General features: G+C 36.3%; 2 protein-coding genes across 6 annotated transcripts in view; one reads left to right on the forward strand and one right to left on the reverse strand.

Moving 5' to 3' along the window:
• The window catches only part of LOC105202483 (fatty acid synthase), a 125,292-nt gene extending 114,522 nt beyond the window's left edge, over nucleotides 1–10,770 (forward strand). For both annotated transcript variants that reach the window (XM_039447945.1, XM_039447946.1), the window contains 3 exons: nucleotides 126–471; nucleotides 556–2,057; nucleotides 8,717–10,770. In XM_039447945.1, coding sequence (XP_039303879.1) covers nucleotides 126–471; nucleotides 556–2,057; nucleotides 8,717–9,090 — 2,222 coding nt within the window. In that variant the 3' untranslated portion in view covers nucleotides 9,091–10,770. The remainder of the gene's footprint in view (nucleotides 1–125; nucleotides 472–555; nucleotides 2,058–8,716) is intronic.
• On the reverse strand, nucleotides 4,112–5,660 carry LOC113003829. Of its 4 annotated transcripts, none has more exons than XM_039447948.1 (7): nucleotides 5,403–5,660; nucleotides 5,068–5,247; nucleotides 4,710–4,790; nucleotides 4,562–4,633; nucleotides 4,433–4,498; nucleotides 4,268–4,366; nucleotides 4,112–4,176 (listed from the first exon to the last, which is right to left on the reverse strand). In XM_039447948.1, exons 2-6 carry the CDS (start codon nucleotides 5,071–5,073, stop codon nucleotides 4,298–4,300), a joined length of 294 nt encoding a protein of 97 aa, XP_039303882.1. In that variant the 5' UTR covers nucleotides 5,074–5,247; nucleotides 5,403–5,660; the 3' UTR covers nucleotides 4,112–4,176; nucleotides 4,268–4,297. The 4 variants fall into 4 exon arrangements, with proteins under 4 accessions (XP_039303882.1, XP_039303884.1, XP_039303881.1 ...); XM_039447950.1 differs by having other exon boundaries at nucleotides 5,072–5,247; nucleotides 5,403–5,656; XM_039447947.1 differs by lacking the exons at nucleotides 5,068–5,247; nucleotides 5,403–5,660 and adding an exon at nucleotides 4,872–4,964.
• Nucleotides 10,771–11,831: the final 1,061 nt, after the last annotated feature.

The raw sequence follows: 11,831 nt of genomic DNA on the forward strand, positions 1-11,831 counted from the left end.
TAGAAAAAAATTATAGCTAAAAATTCATTTCAAACTTTTAAATTATCTTTTTAATTGCCTTGTAATGCTAAGGTTCAAAATAAAATTAAAGGAAACAAATCAAAATCTCACTTTTTTATTTACAGGTTTAGTTGGACTTATGACTTGCATACGTCGCGAAACAGGCACTGCAAATGCGCGCTACGTCTTTATCCAGGACAAGAATGCTCCCAAGTTTGACTTATCTAAGCAGTTTTACGTAGAACAGTTAAACAAAGGATTGATTGCCAACGTACTAAAAGGAGGACAATGGGGCAGTTATCGACACATATCATTGGATGTATCTTCTGTACAAGTGCATCATGTATATGCTAATACGTTGAAAAGAGGAGATCTTAGCAGCTTGAGATGGATTGAAGGACCATTAAATTTTTATCAGAATTTTCCTAGTAAGAAACTTTGTTACGTATACTATGCTCCGTTAAACTTCAGGTAAGTTTCAATATAGTATTCATTAAAAATTTAAATAATGAAGATCTTTAACTAGAACAAAAATATAAATTATATGAATGATAGGGATATCATGTTGGCGAGTGGTAAACTACAACCAGACATCTTGCCACAAAATATGGCTACCAAAGAGTGCGGATTAGGATTTGAATTTTCCGGGAGAGACGCTGACGGTCGTCGCGTGATGGGCATAGTTGAAGCTAAAGGATTAGCAACTACTGTGGTAGCGGATCTTGATTTTCTTTGGGAAGTACCTGACAAGTGGACTTTGAAAGAAGCGGCAACAATACCTATCGCTTACGCAACTAGTTACTATGCTTTATTTATACGGGGTCGATTAAAAACAGGCGAAAGCGTATTAATCCATGCTGATACCTGCGGTGTCGGTCAAGCAGCGATTGCTATTGCTCTGCATGCTGGTTGTATGGTGTTCACTACTGTTGATACGCCGGAGAAAAGAGAATATCTCAAGAAAATTTTCCCGCAATTACACAATAGGCACATCGGCAATTCCCGCGATACAAGTTTTGAACAGCTGATACGTGTTGAGACACAAGGACGTGGAGTCGACGTCGTCTTGAATTCACTGGCAGAAGAGAAATTGCAAGCCAGCATTCGATGCCTCGCATATGGTGGGCGTTTCCTTGAAATCGGCAAGTATGATTTGTCGAATGAGAGCCGTATAGAAATGTCAATGTTTTTAAAAAATGTGTCTTTTCATGGTGTATTGTTGGATACGCTATTTAGAAAAAACCTGGAAGAAAAGGACAGCGTGATAAAAAAAAAACTGATGAAACTCGTTTTAGAAGGAATCAAAAATGGTGCGGTACGTCCGCTCCAATCAATTATCTTTTCAGAACAACAGCTCGAGCAGGGATTCAGATTCATGACGACGGGTAAACACTTCGGCAAAGTGCTACTGAAAATCCGTGATGAGGAACCAAAAAAGTGCGTACTACCAATGCCAAAAACACTAACAGCGATTCCACGTACTTACATAAATCCGGAAAAATCATACATCTTGGTCGGCGGTCTCGGCGGATTTGGTCTAGAACTGGCCGACTGGATAATCAGCCGTGGCGCCAAAGTCATCGTTCTCGTATCACGCTCAGGCATACGCACCGGTTATCAGTCACTGTGTGTGCGTCGCTGGCGCGAAAACAGCGTAAAAATCGTTATTTTCACAGAAGATGTAACGACATCATCAGGTGCCCAACACTTGATCCAAGAAAGCAACCGGTTGGCTCCAGTAGGTGGTATATTTAATCTGGCAGTCGTCCTACGTGATGCTCTAATCGAAAACCTGGAAGAAGCCGATTACAAAATGGTTATCTCACCAAAAGTCAACATTACAAAAAATTTAGACGCAGTATCGAGAAAGCTTTGCCCATCGCTAGATTATTTTGTGGTGTTTTCGTCTTGGTCAAGCGGTCGCGGTAGTATTGGTCAAACCAACTACGGTTTTGCAAACTCGGCCATGGAGAGAATAATGGAAGAGAGGCAGACTAATGGTTTACCTGGTCTCGCCATTCAATGGGGTAGCATTGGAGACGTTGGCTTAATCATGGGTAGTATACTATATAATATATAATATATAAAGTATAATATATAAAATATTTTGAAAAAATAGTAATGTTTGAAGTAATCTTCTTTCCTTTAATCATATTCTTGAATAAATCGTCTCCAAATTTCACCCTTTTTGCTTGAGTAAAACCTTTATTTTATGCCAGTAGGATAGTAAGGCGGATTTGAACTCAGGGATCTAAGGGGGATGCAGAGCAGAGGGGAATTTCACGGCGCCGTCTTTGCCGTACTGACGGGATGATGTCACGCGGAGAGCAGGAAAAACATTTTACGGCGCGCATCTTTGCTGTACTGACCAAGATGATGTCACACGGGGAGCGGAAGGAACATTTCACGGCGTGTATTTTTGCCGTGCTAACGGCGTCTTGGAGGGGGCTGATGCCGCCTTGCGGTCCTAATCATAGCATAGGTAACATCGCTTGAGAAAGCGCACATGTGTTTACTCTCTTGCTCCCTCTCATATATTGCGCTCTCACTCCCTCCGCGTACGCTTGTCTTCTCGCTCGTACGCGTCTCGAAGTGCTCACTCGCACACCAACGCTCTCAATCGCAAGCATTTTTACGGTCTGCAGTAGTGGAGGTAGTCGTTTTGCGACATGAAGTGAGAGAGACTTAACGCCGCAATGTCTCGCTCATCCATATCAATTTTTGTGCGCTATCTTACAGGGAAATAATATTATCGCTAGTTTTCTATTAATATTATATATATTTTTTAATGTTATAAAACTATTTTTATAAAATTTATAAAGCATTTAAAAAATTTATAATTTTAATTTTTATGTTTTTTGTCGAAAAGACTGTTTAAATCTCATACGTCATAACTCTCCATCTTTTCCCAGATATAACTATTATATTGGCAGTCAAAATTTCTCATGTATTGGATTGTGGTGTGGCATGGTGATGCATCATCCTCCTCGTCCTCCTTCCCCCATACGTGCGGTCTATCTTTACTCGCTTACTCGTGCTCTTCCATACGCGGCTTATATTATACTCCGCACGCCAATGTTTTCATTTGCACACGTTTTTTCTAATGGATTTTCAGAAATGGACAAAAAAAATAATGTGTTTGAATGTAATATATATATTTTTATTTATTTATTTTGTAACGCTGGTACTTTCTCGGTGCGGTTACGGGATTGGGTTCAGGATCGGTTGCTCGGATGTGCTCGCCGGATGTCCGGGTTCGTGTAAATGATAACGCCGTGGTTTGGTGGTGAAAACAAAACAGCTTAAATATATTTTGAAACGTGAGTTTTGTACAAAACAATAATGTCCCGATATCTTTATCGGATAGGATTGGCATACACAAGTAGTGTTACGGCACCGGAGTGCTTGGTTACGCAATAATCGGTCCCGCGCAAAAATAAAATAACGGACCAAATATAATTCGCGGCGTAACTTAATACGAAAGAAAAGAACGGACAAAATATAATTCATGGCGTAACTTAATACAAAAGAACGGACTCGGATAATTAAAGAAACAGACGGACTGGCATTATGCGCTAGGCGCTCGGAGGTAATGATCGGAGTCGCCGTGAAGCGGCTATCTTAACGTGCGCTTAAACGGGCCGAGATTGGCCCGCACGATGGACGGTCGCGATCGCGGAATCGGCGGCGCGCGGCACGCATGGTAGCGCGTGATCGCGGCAAGCTTAGCCGAGCGCGTGCACGTGCTCGGTCTTACGCGTTGTGTTCGGCGTTCGGACCGGAGTGGCGGTGCGGCGGAGGGACATAACGTTACAATTTTAAAGGGATACATAAAAATGGTTTTAATATAAACAATTTTTTAAATTTTATTTTGTTAATTTGTACAAAATTTAAATTTATTATTATTTATAAATATATTAATGTGGTGGCGCGCGCACTGCTCTATAAGTCCTCGTCTTCGTCCTTGTCCTCCAGTCAATGGTTATCATCATTAAATAAATCTCAAAGATAAAAAAATGTCTGATTCTCCGAAGTAATCGTAGCATCGTTTTCCATGTGGTGTATCATACTATAAAATATCGAGATTTTCTCGAAGTTTTTGTTTTTCGTTTTCCGTTGATATTTTTTTTTCTTTCTGTTCAAGCCAACTACTTCTAAATCAGCGATTGATACTCTCTGCAAATCAAATTTCAAATTTAACAATTTAAAATGCAAAATATGTATAAAATAAATTAGCAATTTAAATAACATGAAACATATATAATACTTGTGACTCAGTGAAAATTACTCGTGCCTCTCAACGAATTGAAAGCTCATGTGATTCAATATTTATATCAGCCGTTTTTTCCTTGTCTGACAATGTCCACTGCAAAATAAAAAAACATAGATTAAATGAAAAGTTTAACACATGCACACGTACTCACGTACACACCTTAAGAGAAACGCGTCTCACAAGGCAATATCCGCCATTTCCTAACATTATTGATTCATCTTCATTCTGTAAAAATAAAAAAAATATATTATTCAAATTAAATGTACATATGCACACAGATATGCATACCTGTTGAAAGTTCACATCTACCACTTTTATTTTAATATTTTTCTCTGAATCATTAATTTTTATTGTTAAATTCTGTAAAATGAAAAAAGCAATATAAAAGTGTTATATAAAATTTATATAATATAAAAATATTATACACAAACAATACCCGCGATGGTGTATAGGCCAGTAATAATTTTCTGCGAAGAGTCACATGTTTCATAATTTTTTCACTTCCAACTTGAATATGCTGTAAGGTAAAAGTATAAAATTCCAATTAATATTTTGCAAAGAATACATGTATGCATGCATGCATTTTAGTAACACACACACACACAAAAGCTCCACCACGTGGATATTTAATGCGTAAATATGTCATTTTGATACGTCAGAGACCAGTCTAATCCTTATGATTGACGCTAAGAAGCGCAGCCCATCATTATATAGTACAAAATGTACGTGATTCATCTACGCGATGTTAAATCCCACAATAAAAAAACCTCTGACAGTAATAATTTAATACTTACTAACATTTTACAACTGAGTTTGTGGTAACAAAAGAAACTCAAGTCATTGTCATAGCTGTGACAACCACGCTGTACCACACTGAATAGCTGTCAGCCTGCAATCGTTCGCTAAAGATAGGAAAAATAACCAGAAGTTCAAACCTTCCCCTCAAAATGTGTGATGTATATCATGGTGGCATTCTGTAAATAAGAATACAGATTAATGAGATAAAACAAAAAATATTTAAGAAATATTAATGCATCGTAATGGTGTTTTATAAGTAATAAAATAGGGATTTTATAAGAAACAAAATATAAAAAAAATCTATATAAAATAATTATAGATATCTACTTACGATTTCTCACATGCTTCAGTTTGGATCGAAACGTAGGCTGTGTTCCGTTTTTACTGGCAGTACTGAAAATTTATAGTTCATGTCACCTATACTATACATTTTCAGTACTGGCAGTTAATATCGGAACACAGCCGTAGTAGTTCATTGATGTGTGTTTTGTAAATAAAAAATATAGATATGTAGAAACAAAAATATGAACGATTGCAGGCTGATAGCTATTCAGTGTGGTACATCGTGGTTGTAACGTGGTTGTCACAGCTGTGACAATGACTTGAGTTTCTTTTGTTACCATAAACTCAGTTGTAAGATGTTAGTAAGTATTAAATTACTACTGTCAGAGGTTTTTTACTGTGGGATTTAACATCGCGTAGATGAATCACGTACATTTTGTACTATATAATGATGGGCTGCGCTTCTTAGCGTCAATCATAAGGATTAGACTGGTCTCAGACGTATCTTAAAATGACATATTTACGCATTAAATATCCACGTGGTGGAGTTTTTGTGTGTGTTACTAAAATGCATGCATGCATACAGGTATTCTTTGCAAAATATTAATTGGAATTTTATACTTTTACCTTACAGCATATTTAAGTTGGAAGTGAAAAAATTGTGAAACATGTGACTCTTTGCAGAGAATTATTACTGGCCTATACACTATCGCGGGTATTGTTTGTGTATAATATTTTTATATTATATAAATTTTATATAACACTTTTATATTGCTTTTTTCATTTTACAGAATTTAACAATAAAAATTAATGATTCAGAGAAAAATATTAAAATAAAAGAGGTAGATGTGAACTTTCAACAGGTATGCATACCTATGTGCATATGTACATTTGATTTGAATAATATATTTTTTTTATTTTTACAGAATGAAGATGAATCAATAATGTCAGGAAATGGCGGATATCGCCTTGTGAGACGCGTTCCTCTTAAGGTGTGTATGTGAGTACGTGTGCATGTGTTAAACTTTTCATTTAATCTATGTTTTTTTTATTCTGCAGTGATCATTGTCAGACAAGGAAAAAATGGCTGAATTAAATATTGAATCACATGAGCTTTCAATTCGTCGAAAGGCACGAGTAATTTTCACTGAGCCACAAGTATATGTTTCATGTTATTTAAAATGCTAATTTATTTTATACATATTTTGTATTTTAAATTGTTAAATTTGAAATTTGATTTGCAGAAGGTATCAATCGCTGATCTAGAAGTAGTTGGCTTAAACAAAAAGAAAAAAATTCAACGGAAAAAAAAAGACAAAAATTTCGAGAAAATCTCGATATTTTATGGTATGATACACCACATGGAAAACGATGCTACGATTACTTCGGAGAATCAGACATATTTTTATCTTCAAGATTTATTTAATGATGATAACCATTGAGTGGAGGAGGACGAGGACGAAGACAAGGACTTATAGAGCAGTGCGCGCGCCACCACATTAATATATTTATAAATAATAATAAATTTAAATTTTGTACAAATTAACAAAATAAAGTTTAAAAAATTGTTTATATTAAAACTATTTTTATGTATCTCTTTAAAATAAATAAATAAAAATATATATTATATATGACGTTCAAACACATTATTTTTTTTTATTTTTGTTCACTTCTGAAAATCCATTAGAAAAAACGCGTGCGAATGAAAACATTGGCGTGCGGAGTATAATATAAGCCGCATATGGAAGAGCACGAGTAAGCGAATGAAGATAGATCGCGCGTATAGGGGTAGGAGGACGAGGAAGATGATGCATCACCATGCCATACCGCAATTCAATGCATGAGAAATTTTGACTGCCAATATAACAGTTATATCTGTGAAAAGATGGAGAATTATGACGTATGGGATTTAAATAGTCTTCTCGACAAAAAACGTAAAAATGAAAATTATAAATTTTTTAAATGCTTTATAAATTTTATAAAAATAGTTTTATAACATTAAAAAATATATATAATATTAATAGAAAACTAGCGATAATATTATTTCCCTGTAAGATAGCGCACAAAAATTGATATGGGTGAGCGAGACATTGCGGCGTTAGGTCTCTCCCACTTCATGTCGCAAAACGACTACCTCCACTACTGCAGACCGTAAAAATGCTTGCGATTGAGAGCGTTGGTGTGCGAGTGAGCACTTCGAGACGCGTACGAGCGAGAGGACAAGCGTACGGGGAGGGAGTGAGAGCGCAATATATGGGAGGGAGCGAGAGAGCAAACACACGTGCGCTTTCTCAAGTAATGTCACCTATGCTATGATTAAGACCGCGAGGCGGCATCAACCCCCTCCAAGACGCGGTTAACACGGCAAAGAGAACATTGGTATGCGAGCGAAAAGGCGTACGTACGTGGTGGGAGTGAGAGCGCACGTATATGCGCGAGGGAACAAGAAAGCAAACACATGTGCTCTTCCTTAAGTGATGTCACCTATGCCATGATTAACGCCGCAAGGTGGCATCGCCCCCATCAAGGCGTGATTAGCACAACAAAAATACCCATCGTGAAATGTTTCTGCCGCTCCCCGCGTGACATCTTCTCGGTCAATACGGCAAAGGCCCGCGCCGTAAAATTCCCCTCTGCCTTGCACTCTCCTCAGATCCTAAAGTTCAAATTCGCTTTATTATACGACTTATGTCCTTCTTAAAATGTATGATTTATAAAATACCTGTACAGCAAGTAATATTTCAATATAACAATTTGCTGCAATATTGCTGTAATATTACTGCGATATTGTAATATTGTCGCAATATTGTTGCAATATTATGTGCTGTGCGAATAATAATGAAACGACACCTAATGCATATTTTATATAACATTGTTCTAAATTTATTGATTTTATATACAGGGTGTCAGGTAACTACCGTTCCTAGTTTCGTAGATTGATAGATCAAGTAAAACTGAGCAGAAAAGTTAACAAAATAAAAATTAATAAAGTCTGCGAATAAGCGCGTATCACCGCGCGCAAGGACCGCTCGCTGGTCGCCGAGACGTAGGCAGCCGCGGCTGTAGGCGCGACGCGGTGCGGTGAGAAGGGAAAAGCAGCAGTAGCTGCGGCCTGCGAGCGGCGCGGCAAGGAGGGAGAAGGCTGCCCCTGCTGCCTACGTCTCAGCGACCGGTCGGTCCTTGCGCGCGGTGATACGCGCTTATTTGCAGACTTTATTAATTTTTATTTTGTTAACTATGGCAAATATTAAAAAATGGTAAAGGACTTTTCTGCTCAGTTTTACTTGATCTATCAATCCACGAAACCAGGGGTGGTAGTTACCTGACACCCTGTATACACAATTTCTTTTACATTTTCTTCAGAAATGATGGGAAATAATAACGTCGAGGTGAGCGGTACTATACCACAACACATATCAAGTTGTCTTGCAACAATGGATATATTCCTTCAACAACCGCATCCAGTGCTAGCTTCTACGGTGTTTGCTAAAAAGTATAAATCCGACGATGGTAACAAAGCTGATCTCATCGCAAGCATTGCCAATGTCTTAGGCATTAAAGACGTTGATTCGATTAATCCCAACATTACCTTAGCCGACTTAGGTCTGGATTCGCTAATGAACACAGAGATAAAACAAACACTTGAAGAGAATTATGACATCGTATTATCGGTGCAAGAAATCTGTAGCTTAACTATCACCAAACTGCGAAAATTATCTTCGACGGATGGCAAGTAAGCTGTCTTGCTTAATTAAAAGGAAGTTTAAAAACAAAATATTAAGTAAAAGAGAGAGATATTTTGACCGTTGCTGCAGCAACACAAATTGAACAAGAATACCTACTACGGTCGTAGCTAGGTCTTTGTGCTTGTATTGTCTATGTGATTTTATATACTTTCCTCAAGTTCAACGAGCTGCGCGCCGAATTAATTTTCAATCATAACACAATTATAAATTGAACGAAATTAAGGTGATGCTGGACCGATCTCCATATGTGCTTATTTTGTGCACAGATAACTCTTAATTGACTTTACAGATCACAAAATCTTTTTACACAATTAAAGTAGTGACAAAAACACACCTCGCTAGCTATAATTAAATACGAAAAACGAAAGTTGATTAAAAAATTATAGTTTAATTATCGGCTTGTGCAGCCGACTTGTGACAATACATACCCATATAAAAGTTTTAGACATTGTGTGTATGAAATAAGTAGCTAGCGAGGTGTGAATTAAATCAAAGAATAATACGGTGCTTGCAAAATAATCTTAGAAGCTTTAGTATAAAAGATATAAATGAAAATCGTTTATGTAATTTTCACGTGTATTGGTGCGAAGAGCAGAAATTGGGTTCATTGTAGTTCAAAAATCTTGCATTAGAGGCGCTGAAGTAAAAACAACGAGGACAGATGAGTGCGTTTGACAAAGTGCGCTAGCCTATTCCCCTTACTCTTTGCCTCACGCGCGACCCGCAGTTTGTCGAAGAAAAATTTACAGCAATCTGCAGTACCGACATCGAGTGAGTTTCACCATCAGTCCAGCATTGCTTTAAGTAATATCACAAGACTGTGATAATATTTCTCAATAATCGACTATGCTGATATGGCAACGGTCAAAATATCTCTCTCTATTACTTTAAAGTCACGATGCCTTTGAAAGCGTTCTAACTTATTGTTGATTATTCATCATAACCTCAATGGTCGAGTTGGCTAAGACACCCATACCGGAGATTCGGGAGGTCCCAGGTTTGAACCCTGGTTGAGGTGATATTTTTTGCAATAATTTCTTTACAGTTTTTTAGGGTGAAAAAGGGTTAATATTTAATAATACGTGATATTACTTAATCTCGTTCAATTTAGAATTGTGTTATGACTGAAAATTAATTCGATGCGCAGTTCATCGAACTTGAAGAAAGTATATAAAATCACATAGACAATACAAGCACGAAGACCTAGCTACGAGCGTAGTAGGCATTCTTGTTCAAAATATTAAGTGCATTTAAGTATAAAATTATACATTATATTGTAAAAGTAGATGAGAAGAGGGTATTATGGCTACTGTCGACAATACGGCTACTCTATTATTTACGTTGGACAAGATCGCGCACGATGCGATAGCCCACCAACCAATCATCTTGACTTATCTAACCCAACCAACGGAAAAACTCCAGGCATTGGCCGCTGTGAATGGTGGTGTGCTGTCGGTCCCGTGTGCTATCGAGATCCGCCCATTTCCGTTATTAGGTCACGTATTATAACAATTGCTTATAAAGTTATTTGTTTAGTAACCCGCCATTTTTTCGTGATACTAATATGACAATACATAATGACTGACAATTGTTATAAGGCATTTTTACTTTTGAGCACTTCTAAACTTTTTCAAGGTACACTTTTAACCTTCAGTTACATACACTTTCTCATTATTTTTAAACTTGTATATTATCACATGAAGGTACATACACTCAAGTGTTTTTATGTTATTTAACTTTTTATTTGGTCCTATACATTTTGAGTTATATATAAAGTTAAAACAATAACATGGAATTTTATTAATATGATTTTTTAAGCGAAATTTTTATATCAAAATATTTCTTCGATAAACCGATTGTCATTCTAAAAAGCGGTGTTTAGAAACATTAGAGACATCATTTTATGCTTGTTGTTTAATGTTAAACAGGGATAAAATGATATTTTTAATGAAATTTTTAATGATATTTCTAAAACTTCTAAATGCAGAAAAATTCTAAATCAGGAAAATTCTAAACAATGGAAAATTAAAAACACATAATTTTGTAACAAGGTACTGTGTTTTTTTTTAAACTAAATTAATTTTTAAAAATTATTTTTAGAGATAGCCATATTACAACCACTTCTTTTTCCACCGATTATGCAGTGCATTAGATTTTTATAAATCATGTCCTAAATAATATTTCATTACTTTGAGCCTAGAATCTGTCAAACAACACTCTGACAAATGTAATCGTTCAAGTTTCAATAGAAAATATTAATTATATACAAAGTTATTCAATAAAATGAAAATAGATACCTTATTACTCTCTTCTCCTCTACATATGTGTTTTTAAATATAAATACTATTGTTGGAAGTCCTTTTTTATTTTATTATTGGTTTTTAACTAAATTTGTTAAACGTGAAACACATATAAACTTAAACACGAAATGCTTTATGTAATAATATAATTATAAATAATAAAACATTTCAAATTTTGCGCACATTTCTATCACAGCGCATGCTTTTATAGTTCATTACATTACGCCGAGATAACTGGTTTTCTAATCTCCTTGGTAAAAATTACAGACAGAAACTAACAGAAACAGACAGGATTTCTATCTGTTTCTAACTGCAAGCTGTTCGTTCTATCTGTAAATACAACATGCGGATAAAAAAATCCGTATTTGCAGTAGTAGATCCTACCTGTCTCCGTCTGCATCTTATCCGTAATCACACTTCCCCTGCATCTGT

The sequence above is a fragment of the Solenopsis invicta genome, chromosome 4 (assembly GCF_016802725.1).
Source record: "Solenopsis invicta isolate M01_SB chromosome 4, UNIL_Sinv_3.0, whole genome shotgun sequence".
NCBI lineage: Eukaryota > Metazoa > Arthropoda > Insecta > Hymenoptera > Formicidae > Solenopsis > Solenopsis invicta.

What these genes read in the sequence shown, in the direction of transcription:
- LOC113003829 (XM_039447947.1), bottom strand. Translation starts at nt 4,919, where the DNA reads ATGACATATTTACGCATTAAATATCCACGTGGTGGAGCTTTTGTGTGT. An exon ending in GTGGTGGAGCTTTTGTGTGT is followed by an intron (nt 4,791 to 4,871) that starts GTGTGTGTTACT and finishes TTTACCTTACAG; the next exon opens with CATATTCAAGTTGGAAGTGA. An exon ending in TAGATGTGAACTTTCAACAG is followed by an intron (nt 4,499 to 4,561) that starts GTATGCATATCT and finishes TTATTTTTACAG; the next exon opens with AATGAAGATGAATCAATAAT.